Source organism: Dunckerocampus dactyliophorus, chromosome 9 (genome assembly GCF_027744805.1).
Source record: "Dunckerocampus dactyliophorus isolate RoL2022-P2 chromosome 9, RoL_Ddac_1.1, whole genome shotgun sequence".
NCBI lineage: Eukaryota > Metazoa > Chordata > Actinopteri > Syngnathiformes > Syngnathidae > Dunckerocampus > Dunckerocampus dactyliophorus.
Genome location: NC_072827.1, coordinates 6,863,082 through 6,886,771, shown reverse-complemented (window position 1 = coordinate 6,886,771; position 23,690 = coordinate 6,863,082). Strand labels below are relative to the sequence as shown.

Below are 23,690 nucleotides of genomic sequence, written 5' to 3'. Positions count from 1 at the left end.
AGGAAATTTATTTTACAATGCAATGCACAGAGCTTGCTAGCTAATGGCCAGGGGTTCAAGCACTTCATTCAAGAATTGAAAGAAAAACACATTATTGTTTGCATCCAGGAATCTTGGTTAAAACCTACTTTGAATTTTGTTTTGCACGGATATATATTGCACAGACGAGATAGAAGAATGGGGGAGCAGGAGAATGTATAGTGCAAGTAGATATAGTCAGGTCACTGTTTGCTTAAGATGGAGCCTTGTGGAAAAGGGGGATAAACATTGATCATTTGACTGGTAAACTTCTAGGAGCTATTGATCGAGTGACTGAATGGGGATATGACTTGGGATGTAAGTTTTCAACAGAAAACGGTGTTCTTTACCAGGAAAAGAATTAGAGAAGATGTCAAGTTAAAAATGTATGGGGAAGACCTGGAAAGGGTGTCTACATTTAAATTCCTTGGTGTTGTAGTTGATGAAAGTGGTCAGGCCATACCACCAGGATAGAAGAAAAATGCAAAAAAGTAATAAATGTGATGCATTGTATAGCTGGAAGACAATGGGGAGCGAGCTGTAACTCACTGCAAAGAGTTTATGTTGCACTAATAAGATCTGTGTTGGACTACGGGAGTGTGGCGTATGGGTCAGCAGTCACACAAATGTCACACAAGCACAAGCTTTACGAGTCTGTTGTGGAGCATTTAAGTCCTCACCAATCCTCCTGCCATCCTGGAAGAAACTGAAGAAATGCCACTGGAGATAAGAAGGAAGTCAGTGGTGGTTTACTATTGGGTAAATTTGAGAGGACAATCACCCAACAAGCGATGTATTACAGGAAAGCTGGGAGAATGGGAAGAGCACCAGTGAGCAGTTTAGCAGGAAATAGAATAGCAAGGGAGATGAAAATAGAAGGCGTACGAGTAAGCCAACTTGTGGTGTAACCTGAAGAGGCGGACCTACTGAGTGCATTTAGTTATTTGGTAGTACTATACACAGATGGGGCGAAAAATCCAGACACATGGATAACAGGACTTGGGATGAGTGTATTAGGAAAGGGAGTGGGAATACACAAAAGAACAGGGGATGGATTAGGGGTATACACAGTAGAAATGCTTGCAGTGTTGGTGGCATTAAAATGGGTGGAGTTAACATTTCACAAATTGCATTTCTTGGGGTGCCAGCACATGTAGGGGTGCAAGGTAATGAAGGGCAGACAAGTTGGCAAAGAGGGCACTGAAGGCAAGTATGGTTGAACGCAATGAAGCATAAGCAAGACAGAGGTGAAAAGCATACTAAAGGGGAAAATTAGCCAAATTTGGCAAAAGTATGTGGAACAGAGAGAACAGAGGAAGACACTTATATGAAATCCAGCAAAAGGTCACGTATTTAAGAATTGGCACTAAGACCAGGAGAGAAGACATAGGGATGAAAGCTATTTTGAACTTGGATTATGATGTAAAATGATACAATTATTTCAATATTATTGTGTATAGTCATTTCATAAATCTCTCGACTATATTGCCTGCAATCAGAGGTGGACGGGGACAAAAATTTGGCTACGGGATTTTATGGTTCAGACCACCCCTCTACACTAACAGAGGACGGTGAACAAGATCAATGTCACGGCAGTGATTGGCACCCTTCAAGATCCAGCAGGTGTCAGTACTGAGCAACACAGCGACACAGTACCGGCAGAGTATGGACACAGTTTGGGTAATGTGCCGCTACCCATCACTACTCAACACACAACAACACTTCCGACCTTCAAAATAACACAACCCCCCACCTCTCCACCCCCCGTTTGCTCACCGGATGTGTGGTTGAAACCCAGCAAATATTGTGTTTTTTTAGCTTTAATTCAAGGTTACTCACCGCCATCAGCCACGAGTGATGACGTAAACTTTATTGTTTTCTTCATGTTTTCTGTCCTGAAAAAAACAGGGTTAAATGAATAAATATCAACTTACAATGATTATTAGGGGTGCACGATAATTATTGGGCCGATATGAGGGAATTATGACATCATAGCGATAACATAAAAAAATAGCTCCAATAACGCTCCAATCAGGAGAGATTGCCCCTACAGTAGGGGTGATCAAATCTAGCACTCTTTTTTCTCCTGCCTATGGTGTTAATGGCCTGTCGTAACCTCCCCTGAGGTCACTTGGAAACAAACATTTACTTTCAGAGGAAGACATTTGGCATGCTAGTACCAAATGCCCCGCAATGAGGGGAAAAAACCCCATCGAGCACACAGAAAATCTTATCAGCCAGCTGGAACGCCAGCGCCGCTGCATTGAAAAGTGCTAAAGGTTTGCCAGAGACCTCCGTGGCGTCACACCAGCTGCTTGGAGTGTGCGCCCGAATACAGTGCACCTTGCTGGGCCACATTAGGTAGCTCCCTTCGTTCTATACTCTGGTTCTCCTGACAGTAGTGAAATGGTAGTAGTAATGTCATGATATTAGATTAGGACAAATCAACAGGTGCAGTTGGTCAAATCCTAATGTGTTCCAGTCCTTCTTACCTCCAGCTGGACAGAAACTACAGTTAAATGCAAGTTAAATAAGTAGATATAAAAACGTCATGGGTACCATATCCGTCTTGAGAAGCACAAAGTTATTGGTTTCGGTTTGAAAAAAAAGATATCGTGCATCTCTAATAATTATGATAATTATGTACCGTAAACTTCACAACAAAAACATCATAATCGTTGTTTTTTTTAAATGAATGCATTAATCAATCCAAGTTTATGTATAAAGCACATTAAAGAACCACTAAAAAGCAAAGTCAGGCACACAAAAAACATCTGTAAAATAAAACAAAAACAAATGACAGCTAGACAGTAAAATAAAGAAAATAAATACCAATAAAGTGCAGTCAGTGCCTCACAAGGTGTTAAATGCCTTGGAACAGTGCTGCGTTTTTAAAAGCCTCCTTGTCTACTGGTGGTCACTAATTGACTACGTTGCTTTCATTTTTGTTTGATATAAAGTAGATTAGTTATGAGGTTGCGTTCACAAAGTGTTCTTTCTCAAGAACGCACCCTGTAGCCGTCAAATGACGAGGAAAAGCAGAATGTACTTTACCTGCAGAGCGCAGCTGTCAGTGAAGGTTTCTTCATAAATCACAGCTATAAGTCAGGTAACCTACGCCCCTCCTCTATCTATTATCACCCATTGATAAGGCCCGTGACAACATGATGCATTCCACATTGTGGAGAAAAAAATGAATGTAAAAATGATAAGAATGTATGTTTGCGTGGAGTAATGTAATGTTGTTATTCAGTATTTGAAGGTTTCATCATGATGAGGTGACAGAACATGCCTATCTATTTATGAATGTGTTCTACATGTTATCAGAAGTGATTGTAAAAATGGGTTTAATGACCGCCAGGCCATCAGTTGTGGTCAAGTGTGTTAGAACAGGAAGTGCACGGACTGGAATGCAACGCATCAACTTTGGGAAAGTCTACTTCTGGCCCATATAACAGCAAATCATTCTCTTTCATCATCTTATTTCTTGTTTTTTTTCCAGCAAACATTCACACGCCATGTACATCACAAATCAATGTTTAATGATATTTTTTTCTGTGCACACTCAGAATAGTACACTCCTAATATAGCACATGACTCGACTGTACAGTATGTATGTGTTGGTGTAATCTATCTATTCTACTCTAAAACTGACACACAAAAAAGGGTGAGTCAAAACATGCACCCCTCTTATGTGGCTTGTGCTATTATCGTTCGGAGAAATACACCACACAGTGGCGCTGTTATTACGAGTCGGATTGACTTGAAATTTCTCACACACCTAGCTGAATCACTACAAATTACATGTACACAGCTTTAGGGGACACATGTGTGTCAACTTTGAGCAATATTGGTTCAAAACATTACCGCCATCAAGCCAAACTGGGCAGGACGTAATTGACCATAAGTCCTTGAACATTTATCAAATGATTCTAAATGTTTGATGACATTTGTATGACATATATGCTAGCATGTCTTCCAAAGCATTTTGAGCACAACCCACAGGGTTTGTTTTTTTTGGCTTGGTTTAGTTTATTTGAACATGAAGGTTACAATGGAATACATCTCATGAACCATTTTTTCATTTTTTCACAGTTCCACATGTCCAGAAGGAGTAGGAAGAAGCAAAGCTTATTTAATCCTACCCCCCATCTATTCTATGTACATCTAGTACAGTACTTGTTGTTCACTTCCTGCATTCCATGTCATGTTTTCTGTGATAGTCAGAATAATACATAATAGATAACGGTAAGACCCCCCCCAAATATATAATAATAATAATAATAATAATAATAATAATAAATAAATAAATAAATAAATAAATAAATATCATGAATCACCACCTTACCGTGGTGGAGGGGTTTGTGTGCTTGAGTGATCCGAGGAGCTATGTTGTCTGGGGCTATATGCCCCTGGTAGGGTCTCCCAAGGCAAACAGGTCCTGGGTGACGGGCCAGACCAAGAGTGGCTCAGAAGACCTTTATGAAAAAACACTTGAGGAGAGACCGCACCTCGCCCGGACGTGGGATACCGGGGCCTCACCCTGGAGCCAGGCCTGGGGGAGGGGCTTGTAGGCAAGCGCCTGGTGGTCGGGCTCTCACCCGTGGGGCCCGGCCGGGCTCAGCCCGAACAAGCCACACGAGATCTCCCCCCCGTAGACCCACCACCTGCGGGGGCAAGAATAAGGGTCCGGTGCATTGCGTTTTGGTCGGTGGTCGAGGGCGGGCGCCTAGGCGACCTGGTCTTCGGTGGCCAAATCTGGTTCTTGGGACATGGAATGTCACTTCTCTGGCGGGGAAGGAGCCCGAACTTGTGAGAGAGGTTGAGACATTCCAACTAGATATAGTCGGACTCACCTTGACATGCAGTTTGGGTTCTGGATCCAAACTCCTCGAGAGGGGCTGGACCTTGTTCTACTCTGGAATTGCTGCAGGGGAGAGGCGGCGAGCTGGTGTGGGCTTATTAATAGCCCCCCGGCTCGGTGCCTCTGTGTTGGAGTCATCCCCGGTGAACGAGAGGGTCATTTCCCTACGCCTTCGGGTTGGGGAAAGGGTCCTGACTGTCGTTTGTGCGTACGCGCCGAACGACTGTTCAGAGTACCCAGCCTTCCTGGAGTCCATCAACTGGTGACTCCATCGTTTTGCTGGGAGACTTCAACGCCCATGTGGGCAATGACAGTGTGACCTGGAGGGGCGTGATTGGGAGGAACGGCCTCCCCGATCTGAACCCGTGCGGTGTGATGTTGTTGGACCACAGTTTGTCCATCACAAACACCATGTTCGAACATAAGGATGTCCATAAGTGCACATGGTACCAGGACACCCGAGGCCGCAGGTCTGTGATCGACTTTGTAGTCGTATCATCAGACCTGTGTCCGCATGTTTTGGACAAGCGGGTAAAGAGAGGAGCTGAGCTGTCAACTGATCACCACCTGGTGATGAGTTGGATTAGATGGCGGGGGAGGATGCCGGACAGACCCGGGAGACCCAAAAGTGTAGTGAGAGTGTGCTGGGAATGTTTGGCAGAGTCTCCTGTTCGTCGAGTCTTCAGCTCTCACCTCCGACACAGAGCTTCGCCTGCATCCCGGGGGAGGACGAGGATATTGAGTCCGAATAGGCTCTATTCTGTGCCTCCATTGCTGAGGCAGCCGATCGGAGCTGCGGCCGCAAGGTGGTCGGTGCCAGTCGTGGCGGCAAGCCCCAAACCTGATGGTGGACACCAGAGGTCAGGGCTGCCGTCAGGCTGAAGAAGGAGTCCTATCGAGCATGGATGGCTTGGGGGACTCCTGAAGCAACCAACTGCAATCAAGCGTTAGTGATAACTTGCAATGAGTCTCTGAGGAGGAATTGTGGCCCACTCATCTTTGCAAAATTGTTGTCATTCAGCCACATTAGAGGGTTTTCCAGCATGAAGCGCCTTTTTATGCCACAGCATCTCAATAGGATTCAGGTCAGTTTGACGAGGCCACTCCAAAGTCTTCATTTTGTTTTTCTTCAGCCATTTAGAGGCGTACTTGTTGGTGTGTTTTGGATTACTGTTCTGCTGCAGAACCTAAGTTGGTTTCAGCTTGAGGTCACCGACAGATGGCGGACATTCTCTTTCAGGATTTTTTGGTAGAGAGCAGAATTCATGGTTCCATTTATCACAGCAAGTCTTCTAGGTTCTGAAGCAGCAAAACAGCCCCAGACCATCACACTACCACAACCAGATTTTACTGTTGGTACTTTGTTCTTTTTCTGAAATGCAGCATTACTTTTATGGCAGATGTAATGGGACACACACCTTCGAAAAAATTCAACTTTTGTCACATCAAACCACAGAGTATTTTCCCAAAGGTCTCGGGGATCATCAAGATGTTTTCTGGCAAAACTGAAAAAAGCGTTAATGTTATTTTTGTTCAGGAGTGGTCTTGGAACTCTGGCCGTTTTTGCTCTGTGTCTTTCTTATGGTGGAGTAATGAACACTGACCTTAACTGAGGCAAGTGAGGTGTGCAGCTCTTTGGATGTTGTTGTGGGGTCTTTTGGGGTCTTGGGGTCATTTTGGTTGGCCGGCCACTCCCGGGAAGGTTCACCACCATGTTTTTGTCATTTGTGGATAATGGTTCTCACTGTGGTTTGCTGGAGTCCCAAAGCTTTCGAAATGGCTTTATAACCTTTTACAGACTGACAGATCTCAATTAATCTGAGTTAAGTTATGTTTTAACGGGCAGGCAATAACTTTATCACACAAGGCCTTGTAGGTTTGGATTTTTTCCTCCCTTATTAATGAAAGGTTTTGTTTAAAAACTGCATTTTGTGTTCAGTTGTGTTGTCAATGACTAATATTTTAATTAGTTTGATGATCTGAAACATTTAAGTGTGACAAACATGGAAAAAAAAACAAATCAGGAAAACACTTTTTCACACCACTGTATATCATATTAATAAAATACAAAGTGTAATAAACAGTATTTCTTTCTTTTACTATTATATTTTATTTGTCTATGTTTTATTTTATATATATATATATATATGATTAAAATAATTAGAATCAATGATTATTTATTTAACATTATTTTAAATTTGAATAAATTGGTCAGATGTTATATGTTATTGATGGTTAATTAGTTATATATTATATTTTTTTACACAGAGGTATTAGTTTTTGTATTACATAATGATGATTAGTGGAAGTCATTATTCTAATTATTATTTAAAAAACTGTGACAGAGATGTAAGTCAATATTGCAATATAGTCATTAATTTTGGCTTGGCAGCTTGACTGATTAATTTGTTAAAATATTTATTATTAATTGTAGTTAATTAATGATTATCATTTGTGTTGCTTCATATTTCTTTAAGTTATTTCCCAAGTATAGTACACAAATAAACAATTATGGGGTGATGAGTAATGGTTTGTCATATTAGTCATATTAGTACAAGTACAAATGGTCAAGAAGGGGAGAGATTTTTTTTCATAAATGAATAAATACAGTATGTAAATATACTGTATGTATATCTGATGAATAATAGTTGATATAGTGCAATGAGTACAAGTCATTAGCCTATATTCATCGCTCTATGACAGTATTTCCTATTGTTCTACCGCGCTTCTTATCTTTGAGGGCATCCATAGTGCATAAATATAATAATAATGTGTGGTGACGAGAGGTTAATGCCCACACGGACACAAGTCGTTAGATGTGGAATTTGCTCTGTCTGATATTCTCGGCACAGGTGATTGATAAGTCAGAGGAAGGCGGGACTTCATTCAAAGACAACACTGTAATGAAAACAAAGGACTCTTAGGATCTTCTTGGATTGATGGCGCTTTTATGCACTCTCACCTCTTATGTTCATGTTTTTACTGTATAGCATGCAGTACAGTCATGCATCCTTCACTCCGCCATCATATATTGTGTATACACAATAAACAATACTATGTACTGTACAGCCAAAATGGATGAATGGATGAACAAAGGGGTAGACCATAGCATAGATGGTGCTACATTTCTGCTGCTGCTAGCATTATATTGCTCGTAAGCCACGCCCCACACAACACACACAAAGCTGTTGATTTCATTTACAATCCAATACTGAGTAAAACTCAGGGTGGTATCGGCAATCCCGATCCGATACAGATACTTTCTGCAAATTCACCTGATGTGTCTGGTAAATTTTAAAGAGTAGTGTATTTCATATCATAGCATAAAGAATAAACGACATTTAAAGACTGTTGTGATGCATGTCGAGGGGGTTGGGACCCCAGAGGCAGGGAGCTTTAGGAGCAGTTCAACACTTTTAATGCAAGTGTGCAGGCAAAATCCAAAGAACAACAAAAGGCGATTGTGTATAAAAGGCAAAATTAGGAATCATCATGAAGTAGTCCAAAAACAACAGAAGCAGCAGGGCTAGCCTGGCTAAAACTGGAGACTAGGAGTAGACGTGTGGGCAGATGGCGGTAGTCAGAAACAAAGAACCAGCAGCATCCAGCTGCAAGCAGTCAGCCGAAATGGAGGACGAGTAATCAGCAACAGGTGTGCCCAGTGTCCCCGCCTCCAGCCCGCTCACGGTGTAACTGCAAGAGAAAACCCAGGCCAGGAGAAGGCAGGAACTAAAGCAACATCGAGAGCGAGAGAAGGCCACTGACGAACGTGACGACTGTATTGATTAAGTAATTTATTAAGTTAAATACATTAACCATTGAATAAATAATTTGAATAAATTAATCATTTAATAATTAATTTTAGTAATTCATTTACTTATCTTAAACCCTGAAGGATATTGAAGTAGCAGGGTGATTACAATATAGCCAAGCAACAAAAGCATATAAAATATGTGAAAATTGTATTTTAAACAATAAAAAAGAAAATAAATAAATAAAACCATTAAAATAAATCATTCATTCTTAAGAACTACTATAAGAATGAAAACTTTATTCACAATTAATACATGGCTCCGTTTACGATCGGTCATCGTTTCAACAGACAAACGTTTCACACAAACATGACTTCAAATGACTGAAGTATCAAAAGGATCTATGTTTTGATTTGAGAATCAACTTTAGAGCATGAAAAGCTGGTATCGGAAGTATCGATATTTCAGTATTGATCAGCACATCACTGACAAGTATTATTAAGGTTGTGGTCAGCGAACATTACTGTAGTGATTTGGCAAAGTTTAGCTACAAACATTAGCTATCATTGAATGTATATTCTATCATAACAGCAACATGAATATAAATTGTTGCTCGCCTCTCTAGCGGTTGTTTTGCATGTGTGTGTGCATGTGCGTGTGTGTACCCACCCCTTGGCGTATACGTGAACCAACAGCCGTAAGTGACAGCCATTTTATTAGGCCCGAAAGTGCCTGACAATTTGTTATGCAGTTTAACTCCTAATTGTGGAAACATTTTTAATTATCCTTTATAGGGGTAGTTGGGATTTTTTGACACAAAGTTGTATGACATCCCCATCAGAAGTGTAGTCCATTAACAGTGACTTACCACCCCCCCACTTGGTCTCCCAAGTCCAGTTCTGCCGGATTTGGGTGATGAAGAACGTCGTTCCAGGTAGTCGCTGGGGTTACACAAGTACAGAGTTTGGCTTCTCAAAACAATATGCCTTCAAAAGAGTAATATATTTGCATCACATTTATGGAGGCATTTTTGTGATGCAAATGTATTAGTCTTTCGAACGCATATTGTTTTGAGGAGCCAAACTCATTACATGTTATGGCGCACATGCTTTCATGCCGCTAAAAAGAGTTAATGAATGAAATAAATGAGTTATCACCGTTAACGCACTGTTTTTTGACAGCCCCATTTTTCAAAACGGTTGAATGATTTTATGAGTTTTGCCTTTAATTTATTGATTTTATTTGAATTTATTTTATTTCACACATGCTTAACACGTTACATTAAGGCAGTGGTTCGCAATTATTTTCTGTCATGCCCCCCTACGGGACAGAAATGTTTTCACACCCCCCGATTTGAAATACTATTGAGAAACTGACAATATCTATTTATTTATCCGTACTGTATAGACTGAACTTGAAATTGAAACCAGGAAAATGCAAAAAAATGGAGAGCTGAGAAGCACACAAGCGTATTCAAGAGCCAAATTGCATGTTGAGTACAATAAATTCATACATGTTGGCAGGTCTGCACTAACATTGAAAGTACTCCTGCCTCTCACCCTCCTGACAATTCATCGTGTCCCCACATCAGAGTAAAGACATGTAAGCACAAAGACAGTAAGAATAAATATATACTGTAAATAAATGTGTGTGTATATATATATATATATATAAATACTGAAAGTGAATTTTTTGTACTGAATAAAACACAGGACAAATATTTTAGGCAAACAAAAGTATTTGTATCAAGAAATTTACAGCCTTGGTGAACAGTTGATCAATATTTAATACACCAATGTATACTTTTATTCGCTAGTTTGAGCAAAGTAAAGTCAATAGTGCAAAATACTTCAACAAAAGCAAAAACTACTATAGTATAAATATTTAAATGCATGCAAAATATTTGAACAACACAACAAAAACACAGAGATGTTTATGAAAAATGGCATAGAAGAGATGTTTGTCTGGCAACCAGTCCAGGGTGTACCCCACCTATCGCCCAAAGTCAGCTGGGATAGGCTCCAGGATACCCCCGCGACCCAAGTGAGGATAAGCAGCATAGTAAATTAATAATTTATATTAATAGTATTTGTTTATTTATTGAAAACCCTGAAGTATAAATCATATAAAGTATGTGAAAATGTATTTAAAATAAGAAGACAATAAAAAAAGAAAATAAGTAAAATAATAAAGCCATTAAAATACATGACTGACTATTAAGAACGACTATAAGAGTGAAAGCTTTATTCACAATTCACACATGGCTCCAAATACGTCAGACAAATACTACTCAAATGACTTCAGTATCAAAAGTATCGATATTTTGATTTTGGAATAGATGTACCATGAAGCGATGGTATCATTAGTATCGATATTACAGTATCGATCCGACAGCACTATTTTTTTGTTTTTTCTTTACCTTTACTTCAGAGATCAAACCCGGAAGTACAAGCACAAATACAAGGCAGACAAATATTGGGGGAAAAAAGGGAAACTTACGTCCACCTCGTCGCCACTCTTTGCTGCCCCTTCCTGCCTCTCCGAAGAACACTTTTACGTGTAAGTTGATAAGTTAAGTACTATGTACACACTGAATGTCGACGAAGTAATGCTAATAACGGTGCACGAGCCAAACCAGTTTTACCGTTAACGTAACAAATGAGAATTACTTACATTTGCCTTTATTGTAGTGGATCAGTGCTACCAAGTAGTATTATAAAACTGTGGAACTATATACAATAGACGAGAGGAGTGAAAATTAATCTTTAAATCAAATATTACCTCAGAACGTGCATTCAATCAAATTGTTCTGTACTGTCATGTTTTACTTCACCGAATTCATTAAAATGTAATTTTTGGGCCGTAAACACTCGAGTCGCCGGAGAACAAGTTACAGCACGCAGCGTGTATTCATCCGCTGTGCGTGCTGTGGATGAACACTGTGTACCAAGGATTTTGGAGGTAAGAACAGGATTGCTGACTCGGCCGCAAACGAATGGAAGAGTGAAGTATGGCATGGAGCTGAAAGTCCGCCATGATAGCGTAAAAAAGAGGTGGGCGGGACTAGGCGGACAATACAGTACAATTTATTCGCTAGCTCTGAACTGAGTATAAAATAAAGTTATATATGTGTGTGTGTGTGTGTGTGTGTGTGTGTGTGTGTGTATATATATGTAAATATATATATGTGTGTGTGTAAAAATCCTTTATACTGCAGAAATATGACCTACATGTAGATGTAGACATGTAGATGTAAACCTGAGCAGTAGCAAGAAAGTGTTTCCTTTTTAATTTCCTTTTTTCCTTCCTTTCAGTGTTACCAACACTTAACAATCAACATACAGAATAATAATAAATCCTAATAATTGTAATTGATAAAATAAATCACTTTTAAAAAATATATATATTTTTCTTCCCTTACAGTGTTACTAAGACTTAACATTTATAAAAAAATGCTCCAATGAGGTGACATTACTTTACTAAGTGGATGAGCAAATCAAGTGCTTCTTTTTTCTACTGTTTGTGACGTTAACGTCCAGTCGTAACATTTCCTAAGCTCACTTGTAAACAAACATTCACTTTCCGTGGAAGACATTTCGTGTGCTAAATGTACCAAATGCTCCATTTTGAGGGGGGGGGGGAAAGTCATTGAGCACACGAAAAACCCCACCTGAGATGCCAGTACCACAGTGTTTGAAAAGTGCAAAAGGGACCTCCGTGGCGTCACACCGGCTGCTCTAAGCATGTGTCCGAATACAGTGTACCTTGCTGGGCCACAGGAGGTTTCTTCCTCCGCTCTACACTGTGGTTCTCCTGATAGTAGGGCACATATAGACAATCATTCCATTCACAATTCAGAGTCGCCAATTAACTTCCGCTGCATGTTTTTGGAATGTGGGAGGAAACAGGGAGAAAACCCATACGCACACGGGGAGCACACATGCAGAAATGCCCAGGGGAGAATCGAACCCAGGTCTTACCGATCTCCAACCAACAGCCGTAAGTGACAGCCATTTTATTAGGCCCGAAAGTGCCTGACAATTTGTTACGCAGTTTAACTCCTAATTGTGGAAACATTTTTAATTATCCTTTAAAGGGGTAGTTGGGATTTTTTGACACAAAGTTGTATGACATCCCCATCAGAAGTGTAGTCCATTAACAGTGACTTACCACCCCCCCACTTGGTCTCCCAAGTCCAGTTCTGCCGGATTTGGGTGATGAAGAACGTCGTTCCAGGTAGTCGCTGGGGTTACACAAGTACAGAGTTTGGCTTCTCAAAACAATATGCCTTCAAAAGAGTAATATATTTGCATCACATTTATGGAGGCATTTTTGTGATGCAAATGTATTAGTCTTTCGAACGCATATTGTTCCCGATCTCCAGACTGTTACTGTGTTGGCCAACATGCTAACCACTAGACCACTATGCTGCCCTCATGATATTTCATAAGGACAAATCAACAGGTACAGTTGGTGAAATCCTAATTTTTTCCTATTCTTCTCCCCTCCTGGTGTGCACAAACTACAGTTAAGTATACATTAAAAAAAAGTAGATCTAACAAAGTCATGGGTTACAATAACGGTGCAATAAACCTGTGGCTTGATCAACATGTACACTTCTGTAAATTATGTAGAGTGGGGCAAAAAAGTATTTCGTCAGCCACCAATTGCGCACATTCTCCCACTTAAAAGATGAGCGAGGTCTCCAATGTTCATCATAGGTATACCTCAACTATGAGAGACAAAATGAGAATAAAAAAATCCAGAAAATCACATTGTCTGATTTTTAACTAATTTATTTACAAATAAAAACTAATAGAATAAATAGACTGAGTGCTTCTCCAGTTAGGCTGAATGCTTTATTATTTTAGTGATGTTTGGCGGGCTGCCTTTTGAGGATCCCTGCTGTTTATCATGCAGGTTTTACGGAATCTACTACTAAAACATTTGTCAAAGATCCTCTGAATGACAGAAGCTGCCAAAATGCTACTTAAAGATTCTCTGCATGCCAGGAGTTTCTTTGAAGGACCGACAGCAAAGCTGTCAAAGCTGTTCTATTGGAGAGGAGTTTTTTGGTGCTTAGGAATCTGCTTCTAAAATGTTAGTTGTTCCCAAGTTTTAAACTGAACTTGCAGGGGCACTTCTGATGTCATTTGAGGGCTGGATTTGGCAGTTTGACAGTTAGCAGAATGTGTACTTATTCTCAGCACACAGTATTTGATGTAAAGTTCTTCTCTTACTTGCTTCCCCTGCTGCAGAGAGATGTTCCTGTACATGGTGGGACTGCTGGCCTTGTGGTATGCCTACCGGTGGTTCAAGGAGTCCAAACGAGTGTCCAACAAGGGAGCCAAACATGTCTACATCACGGGCTGCGACTCCGGCTTTGGCCATGTCCTGGCCAGGCACCTGGACACGCTGGGCTTCCCCGTTATTGCCGGCTGTTACACGGAAAAGGGGGAAGATGAGCTGAAGAAGATGTCCTCTGACAGGCTGACGACCCTCCATGTGGACGTCAGCGACTCTGCCAGTGTTGGACAAGCTGCCGCTCTCATCCGCACGCTGGTCGGACAGAAAGGTAAAGGGACTCGACACCTAATAAGATTCAATATATGAGCAACAATTCTGTTATTTTAAAGACGGTCAATATGTTTACATGCACTAAAAAAATCCATCTATTGCATCACCTTGCTCAGAACCAGCTTTTGAAAACACATGTAAACACCATTCAGAGGTATCCAAAGTGCGGCCCCAGGGACATTTACACCTCATGGCTGTTTTTTTAAATTGGCCCGCAGCACATTCTAAAAATACAAATTAATAATATATTGTAATATAAATATAATTTATTATTAAGATAAAAAAAAAGTTGTAATCTTTGTAATAACTGAAAAAGGCATAAGTTGTCATTTTTTGAAAGGGAGGCTGCCGGAAAATAATTTTTGGAGAATAATGTAATAATAATAATGTAATAATAATGTTTAGTCTCATAATAACATTATGAGACTAAAGTCATAATTACAAGAAGAAAATTTATAAGAAGAAAGTAGAACAAGTTGGAAAATATAAAAAAAAAAACAGCAGAAATGAAAAAAACAGCCATTATTTTTGGAGAATAAAGTCAAAAAGTTAGAGAAAAAGTTGTAATTAACAAAAAAAGTCATCATTTTACAAAAATGATGCATTGTTGTACAAAATATCAAAGTAGCCAAGTTGCGTCAACAAATCTCACAATACTACAGCATCCTGTAAGGCACATTCATTTGGCAAACTCGCATGCTCAAACTAGTCCTTTTGCCTGCCTATCATTCCACGGACTGCAGTGCCCAAACAAAGAATCCTGTCATGATCTGAATCCCTGCTTTAGCCCCCCTGTATATGTGGGAACGTTCTTAGGATTTTTTTTTTTTTTTGAAAAATGTTGCGTCCGCGCTGTGACATTGATTAGTCCATAGTTTCATCCAGACGGGAAGACATCACTGAGTGAAAACAATGTAATACACAAGGCACACCTACGTGTGGCGCTGCGAACAGACATGCAGATGAAACCACCTGACACTCCAAACCATAGAAGAAGAAAGAACTACTGCGCATAAGTCCGTCGTCTTTCACTTACGAGAAGTGGAATTACTTCTGTGAGCCATTATGGTGCATAAGACAACGAAATATCACAAAAATGTCGACTGAGGTGAGTCATGTCTGTCTAAATGTTCAGATATTATGTTGGGTTGTCGTTTAAAGCTCACTTCTGGTCACGTGACGACGACAAGGCGGAAGTGGGTCTGTAACATCATCGTTCTCCTATTGCCTGAAAGCTAGTGCTTTCAGTGATAAAATATTTTGCCGTTTTGACCTGAAAACGTTTCCGTGTGGATAGCCCCTAGACCGCTAACTAGTTGAGACTGACTCCCCTGGTTGTAGACAAGTAGTGCACCCCTCCATTGCTTCATGAATGAGCAATGTTGTTATGATTATATTAAGGTTTAGTATTATTTAGTATTATTTAGTATTATATTAAGGTTTAGTATTATGTTATTCAAGATGTGGTCCTGGACTTCAAACTCCTGTAGCGTCTGCCTGACGGTAGGAGTGTGAATAATGAGTGTTGTGGATGTGTGCTGTCCTTGGTGAGGTTGTGTGTTCTGCGTAGGACTCTGGTTTTATAAATGTCTTGCAGTGAGGGGAGGGTTGCCCCAACAATGTTCTGTGAGGTCTTGATCACCCACTGGAGTGCCTTCCTATCACGTGTTGTACAGTTACCGTACCAAACAGTGATGGAGGCAGTAAGGACACTTTCGATAGTGCATCTGTAGAAACAACTCAGGATTGTGGTGGGCATGCCAAATTTCCTCAGTCTTCTCAGGAAGTACAGTCTCCTTTGGGACTTCTTCAGAATTTGTTGGGTGTTGTGAGACCAGGTGAGGTCCTCGCTGATGTGTGTGCCAAGGAACTTGAAGGTTTTCACCCTCTCCACCTCAGTCTCATCAATAAACAGGGGTTTATGCGGCTCCTTTTCCCTTGTTCTTGGGTCGATGATCATCTCTTTAGTCTTATCTGTATTGAGAAGGAGATTGTTAGCACGACACCAAGCTATGAGGTCCGCCACCTCTCTTCTGTATGATGTTTCACCACCACCAGTGATCAGTCCGATGACTGTAGTGTCATCCGCAAATTTAATGATGCTGGTGTTGTTCTGGGAGGCCACGCAATCGTAGGTGAAGAGCGTGTAGAGGAGTGGACTCAGCACACACCCCTGTGGGGTCCCAGTGCTCACAATTCTTGAGCTGGATGTGTGGTTGTGGACTCTGACTGACTGGGGCCTGCCTTTGAGAATGTTAAACACCCAGTTACAGAGGGAGGGAGACAGGCCAAGTGTGAGGAGCTTATCTGTGAGTTTGTGGGGGCTGACTGTATTAAAAGCAGAGCTATAGTCTATAAATAGCATTCTGACATATGTGTCCTGGCCCTGTAGGTGAGAAAGGGCTGTGTGGATGGCAGTGTTGACTGCATCATCCGTGGACCTGTTCTGGCGATATGCAAACTGTAGAGGGTCCACAGTTGCCGCCGGGATGCTCTTTTTGATGTGGGTCATGACTATTCTTTCAAAGCACTTCATAACAATAGGAGTGAGTGCTATAGGGCGATAGTCATTCAAGCAGGTCACGTTGCTCTTCTTGGGTACGGGCACTATGGTGGTGGACTTAAAGCAGGTCGGTACAGATGCTTGTGCAAGCGACAGGTTAAATATGTCAGCAAGCACATCAGCTAGCTCTGATGAGCAAACCCGAAGTGCACGTCCTGAGATGTTGTCTGGGCCTGCTGCTTTTCGTGGGTTTGTTTTGTTCAGAACCCTGCGCACATCAGCTGATGTCACCATGAGAGGTGAGTCCTGTGTGCTCCCCAAGTCCAGCCACCCTCTCTGCTCATCAGGAGTTTGGGTGTCAAAGCGGGCATAGAACTCATTCAGCTCATCTGGAAGTGTGGTTTGGCTGGACGTGGCTACGCTACTCCGCTGTCGATAGTCTGTGATGTGCTGGAGCCCCGCCCACATGCGCCGAGGGTCTGAGGTGGAATAGTAGCCCTCCAGCTTTTGTCTGTACTGTTTTTTGGCCTCTCGTATGGACCTTCTCAGGTCATATCTGGCCTTTTTGTAGTCATCAGCGGTGCCCATGACAAATGCAGTCGAACGAGCACGTAGCTTAGCCCTTACATCACAGTTCATCCACTGTTTTTGGTTAGGGTATTTTCTGTAATACTTGGTGGTGGTAACAGTCTCTATACATGTGCTAATGTAGCCAGTAACAGCAGAAGCATATTCATCCAAATCAACAGTACAATCTTCCCTCCCCGCTGCAGTTTTAAACACATCCCAGTTTGTGCAGCCAAAGCAGTCCTGAAGTGTCACAGTCTATGTGTTAGCCTGCGTGACAGTTTAGTGTGTTTACACTTTTATGCCTTAGTTCCTGTTCTATGGTCTTATTTTGGTAGTACTTCCTGTTTTGCCTGGTTTGTGTCCGCCTGCTTTGCTTTCTTCTTTATCTCTTGCACCTGTTGCTAATTTGAGTTGTCCTATTTAGTTCAGGTGCGTGCATCTTTCTTGGTTGTTGCATTTCGTTTGTGTCGGTGTCTGTGTAAGCCTGACACGCTACTGCAAAGCGTTCTTTATCGAGTTCCTGCCGCTGCGCTGCAGCCATCATTAAAGATAAGTTTTTCCTGCAACGAGTGCCTGCTTTCTGCATACTGGGGTCATCGCCACTATGCCAAGAACAAGACGTGACAGAATGCAACAACCAGAAGAAGATGACCTCGCAGAGAGCGATTTCTGGACCTGGCAGATCCTAAAGGCTATGGAAGAGAAGTGCACAATGTTCTCCCCAGAGGAGCTGGAGGACATGGTGTGGGGACCGGACGGCACGCTTATTCCTATGGCGTGGGTTTACCCGGGACCCACCAAAGGCACATCTGACCAGCCGCGACGCCAAGGCTTGTTTGGACCGGCTCCAGCGAGAGGTTCACGGCGTAAAAGGGTGAAGCCACTCAACTCTTCCTCGCCACGCCAAGCAGAGGTGCAACTCCCTCTTTGCAATGTTGCTGAGTGCCGGCTGATGGCTCAGCCCATTACGGTCCCCGCTCAGCGTCAGCACGATGAGCTCTGGCTGCCCCCCTCCTCCGTTTCTCCGCTTCCCACGCAACGCCAAGAGGAGGTCAGTCTCCCTCAGATTCCCGCGTCCCGAAGCTCCGAGCTCCAACTGCCCTCCGTTGTTTCCAAGTTGCTTCCCAGGCAACGTCAAGAGGTCAGTTCTCCTCCCACCCTTGCACCTCGGCTCAAAAAGTGTCAGACTCACCCTGTGCCCACTCCACGCGGTGTGAAGTCACAGACTCCGCTGGAGCCTACACCACACAGCTTCAAGCTTCAGTCCCTCCCGGTGTCCGTGCCGTGTTGCTTGAAGTCACAGACTCCCCCAGAGGCCACACCTGGCTGCCTCGAACCTCATAACCCCCCTGTTCCCACCCCGCGGCATTTCAAGCCTGTTCAAAGACCACGCCTGACGCCACCTGCAGTTCCGTTCGGGAGGTCAGAGCAGGTGGAACTACTGACCCACCTCCAAGCCCCCCTCCTCCCTTCCCTGGTTCCGCCTATGGCAGTGAACGGCGTCTGGGATCCGCCTTCGGAAGGGGGGGGCTAGTACTACCAGCTGTGAGTTGGACGCGCATTCCGTCTCGCTTGTGGAAGAGAGGAATGGTGCCATTAGTTCTGCGTCTGAGGAACTCCAGTATGGTCCCGCACCTGCTAGCCAAGACGCAGGGCTCGCTGTAGCTGATCAGGAAGCACAGTCCACTCCTGCTCTTACAAGCGAAGACACACAGCTCACTCCTGCTGCTGCTAGCCAAGACACACTTCTCACTCCTGTTCCTGCAACACTGGACGCAGGGCCCACTTGTCCACATTCAAGCATGAACGCAAATCTCAGTCCTCCACCTGTAAGTCAAGATGCGGGGCTCACTGCGTTAGTAAAAGACTTACAGCCCACTCCTTTGTCTGCTAGCCAAGACACACAGCTAGTTCCTGCCGCTGCAAGCCAAGACAAACTTCTCGCCCCTGTTCCTGCAACACTGGACACAGGGCCCACCTCTCCACATTCAAGCTTGACCGCAAAGATCATTCTTCTTCCACCTTCAAGTCAAGATGCGGGGCTGTCTGCGTTGAGAAAAGACTCACAGCCCACTCCTTCGTCTGCTAGCCAAGACGCATAACTCGCTCCTGCTGCTGCTAGCCAAGACACACTGCTCGCTCCTGCTCCTGCAAGACGAAACGCAGGGCCCACTTCCCCGCACGCAAGCTTGAACGCAAGGATCATTCTTCCACCTGTAAGTCAAGGTGCGGAGCTCACTGCATCAGGAGAAGACTCGCAGCTTGTTCCTCCTGCTAGCCAAGACGCACTGGTCAGTCCTCTACCTGGAAGTCAGGCTGCAGGGCTTGTTGCAGCAAGCCAAGAACAGCAGCCCGCTTCGCCTGCTTCTCCTCCTTTGAGTCCAGAGGACGAGACTCCTGAATATGTTCTCTCAGTTCCTGTCCTGGCGTTTCCCACACGTCAGCCGGCTTCGCCTGGAGTTTCCACCCTGGGGTCTCCAACATGCCACCGTGCCCCAACTCTCGTTCCTATTCTGACATCTCCCACACGCCAGTCTTCCTCTGCTGAAGTCCCTGCCACTGTTCAGCTCTCCCGCCAGGCTCACCATCCTGGCCGTCCTCCGGAGAGGTTCCGCCACTCACTCCACCGGACCTGCCGTTCTAGCCGACCGCCGGATGGGTCCCAACTCCTCTGCCAGGCTCACCATCCTGGCCGTCCGCCGGAGGGGTCGTGCCGCTGACCCACCACCGGTCCTCCCACCACCCATCCCTCCTTTCTTTTGTTGTGACTTTGGACTTTTCGGACGTCTAGGATCCGTCCTTGAGGGGGGGGTACTGTCACGGTCTATGTGTTAGCCTGCGTGACAGTTTAGTGTGTTTACACTTTTATGCCTTAGTTCCTGTTCTATGCTCTTATTTTGGTAGTACTTCCTGTTTTGCCTGGTTTGTGTCCGCCTGCTTTGCTTTCTTCTTTATCTCTTGCACCTGTTGCTAATTTGAGTTGTCCTATTTAGTTCAGGTGCGTGCATCTTTCTTGGTTGTTGCATTTCGTTTGTGTCGGTGTCTGTGTAAGCCTGACACGCTACTGCAAAGCGTTCTTTATCGAGTTCCTGCCGCTGCGCTGCAGCCATCATTAAAGATAAGTTTTTCCTGCAACGAGTGCCTGCTTTCTGCATACTGGGGTCATCGCCACTATGGCAAGAACAAGACGTGACACTGAAGTACTTGATCAGTTTCTTCATTACACACTTTGACTGCTATACGTACAGGGGGAGCTTGTTTGAGAAGTTGTCTGTATGTTGGATAAAGGAATATAGAGATGTGGTCAGCCTTTCCAAAGTGGGGTCTTGGAACAGCCTTCAAAGCCTTTCCCCTTGTGGGAAAGCTCACATACTGGTAATATTTGGGGAGGACAATCCTGAGGTTACAGTGGTTGAAATCGCCAGATATAATAAATACAGCGTCTGGGTGTTTGGTCTCGTGTTTATCAATGATGTCATGCAGGAGGCCTAGTGCGTTAGCGTTGTTAGCTCGTGGTGGGATGTAAACAGCAGTTAAATACACAGCGCTAAACTCACGAGGTAAATAAAAAGGTCTACATTTCACCATCAGCAGCTCAATGTCCTGCGAGCAGTGCTTTTCCATCGTCTGTACGTCTGTGCACCACCGTTTGTTTACGTAAACACAGACGCCGCCACCTCTGTGTTTATCAGATGCTAAAGTCCGATCTCCCCGGTAAGCAGCAAATGTTTCCAACTGGATCGCCGAGTCCGGTATATCCTCCGTCAGCCAGGTTTCTGTGAAGGTGAGCACACAGCATTCCCGGATCTCACGTTGAGCTGTAATCCTTGCTCTCACGATGAGCTGTAATCCTTGCTCCTAGTTCGTCCATCTTGTTTTCGAGGGAGCGGACGTTGGCTAGCAGCAGGCTTGGTAGCGGTGGCCTAGTCGCTCTAGCTTTTAGCCTAGCATGCCTCGTTTGCCTCGTTTACGCCTCGGATGCTTTGCTCGCCGGGTATTCACAGGCAAAGTCTGAGAGGCTAAATGAGAGTTCATGGTGAACCCTACCGATGTTTAAAAGTGTCTCTCTGTTGTAATGTACTGCGTGAGTGTGTTGAATGTCCCAAATGAACAATAATATAGCAAAAAATAGAAAAAAGCGGGAGAGTGTCACAGAGACGTCTGCCACGGAGGGCGCCATCTTTGACGAGGCGCCCTCCGTGTCATAACAATGTCATCATAACATTCCATTGTTATGATGACATTGATGGTAAAAACTTACTGTGTGGTAAAAAAGTGTCATTTATTTGGTGCTTTCTATGTTGTGTGCTCTTCTAGGTCTCTGGGCTGTGGTGAACAACGCAGGCGTCTCGGTGCCATCGGGCCCCACAGAGTGGCTCACGATTGATGACTACAGAAGCATGCTGGGCGTCAATCTGATGGGTGTGATCGGTGTCACGCTGAGCGTCCTGCCTCTTATCAAGAAGGCGAGAGGCAGAGTGGTGAACGTGGCTAGCGTATTTGGACGACTCAGTCCCTTCGGCGGGCCGTATTGCGTGTCCAAATATGGCGTGGAGGCCTTCAACGACAGTCTGAGGTAAGCGAAGCCACTCCCCACACAACACGCCGCATTCACCTCCTGCAAGCGGCGCTTCTGTGCTTCAGGTTGAACATGGCGCACTTTGGAGTCAAGGTGTCGTGCATCGAGCCCGGCTTCTTCAAAACAAACCTCACCAACATTGAGCATGTGAACAACAACCTGAAGAAGCTCTGGGACAGACTGCCTCAGGAGGTGAAAGACGACTACGGACAAGATTTTTTGGAAACATGTGAGTTTCTTCCAGCTTTGTGATAGAATTGCTCTGCACTTCTTTGTAAACATGACATGTTAATGCTAGCTGCTGTCATGGGGGTATTCTGCGAAAGTGACTCAACCAACCAGGCTTTGTGCTCAAGATGCAGCAAAACCTAAGTTCTCCAAACAGACCTCAACAACTGCAGCGGTGGTTCTCAACTATCTTTGTCAAGTCCAGTTTTCAGCTTTGTGCTACTGTAAGTGCACGTTCACATAATAGGGGGCGTTTGACGTCATATTAGTCTACTTCTGCTCAAACATGTCGCCATCCTGACTGGTGTATTTTACAAAACATTAGTAATTACAATGCAGCGTTCTGAGGAGTTCCCAAAAGATTATGACTGCTGAAAGCAACACTCTCGCTGCCAACAGAGCGGGGAAGGACCGCTGACAGAATATTGCTGAGATGTAATGGGCAAATTAACACCAATTTATTATACTAACTATACTCGTCTTTTCATTTGTCAATGCGCAACATTACACAACTTTGACATCTTAACACTTATCCATTAAAAAAATAATTGGAGCAAACAACTTATTTTTTTCATCTTTGACATATGTCTTCTTGTTGTATCTCGTTGTGACCACTAGATGGCAGTGTTGATGTACTCATATTGCATTTCATTCCTGGTGCTCGTGTGAGCATACCTAGCGTATTTCCTCGTCTGAAAATCTATCTTGCTTATAGATGGATAATATCATCAGGGAATCCTGTTTTTTTTTCTCCCCATGTCCCCAAGGTACCTACGGAGATTATAAATAAACATGCAAGTGATGCCATCTCCGAATTAGCTAAACCGTGAAACAGTAGCACTTTCATAGACGACTTTAAGATGAAAGCCTGGACATAACCAGGTTGTGAGTTTAGCCTCAGTAACAGCTGCTTTAAAAGATAGCTACTGTCGCTGAACAGGCAATACAATCAACACTGCTCTCTAACCCACTAAACTCGCTTCACAGAATACACAGTAATACTTACACTATTTTGCCGTGGTCATTTTAAGCATTAGCAGAAATACCTTCCTGGATGCATTGATTTCACATTGATTTCAATATACGGTTCTGGTGTATAAGTCGCTATGTCAGTAACGTAGTTCGTGGGCGTAACAATGTTAATAAAACAATAATAATAACAGCTGTAGCTTGGTTAATATGCATGTCACATTATGTAAATGGAGCCTTGTTGGCGCTTTTTGGAGGTTTTTTCAGAAGTCTTTATAGGCTGGATAGGTGCTTCCCATTACGTGCATTCTTAGCAGCCTCTTTTTAGCTCTTTTTAAATCTTTAGAAAGCACAGAAAAGAGAAAGATGTGTGTTCATGTCTTGCGTAAGGATTGTGGATGATGGGCAAAATTCCGAAAAAAGTGCACTAGCCTGCACTGCTACTCGCCAAGTAACAAGTCAGGCGTTGATTAAATGCGGGACAAGCCGCAAGTTAATTTTCATACACTCTGTGACGGATAACTCGAATGAAAATGAGTACCTGATTCACTTCAGTGAGTGGCCTACAGCATAAGAACTTGAGTCAGTAAAAGGAATCTGGTTTCCCATCGCTAGTGTGGAGCACGTCAT

At 43.4% G+C, this 23,690-nt stretch overlaps 1 protein-coding gene across 3 annotated transcripts in view; it reads left to right on the top strand.

Moving 5' to 3' along the window:
- The first annotated feature begins 11,059 nt into the window (after window positions 1-11,059).
- The window catches only part of dhrs9 (dehydrogenase/reductase (SDR family) member 9), a 14,529-nt gene continuing 1,898 nt past the window's right edge, over window positions 11,060-23,690 (top strand). Inside the window, exons 1-5 of one of the 3 annotated variants that reach the window (XM_054788481.1) lie at window positions 11,218-11,595; window positions 13,893-14,209; window positions 21,602-21,860; window positions 21,929-22,092; window positions 22,162-23,287. In XM_054788481.1, coding sequence (XP_054644456.1) covers window positions 11,567-11,595; window positions 13,893-14,209; window positions 21,602-21,860; window positions 21,929-22,092; window positions 22,162-22,235 — 843 coding nt within the window. In that variant the 5' untranslated portion in view covers window positions 11,218-11,566 and the 3' untranslated portion in view covers window positions 22,236-23,287. Of the gene's footprint in view, window positions 11,194-11,217; window positions 11,596-13,892; window positions 14,210-21,601; window positions 21,861-21,928; window positions 22,093-22,161; window positions 23,288-23,690 lie in introns of those variants that run through there. The other 2 variants (XM_054788480.1, XM_054788479.1) reach the window with 2 other exon arrangements.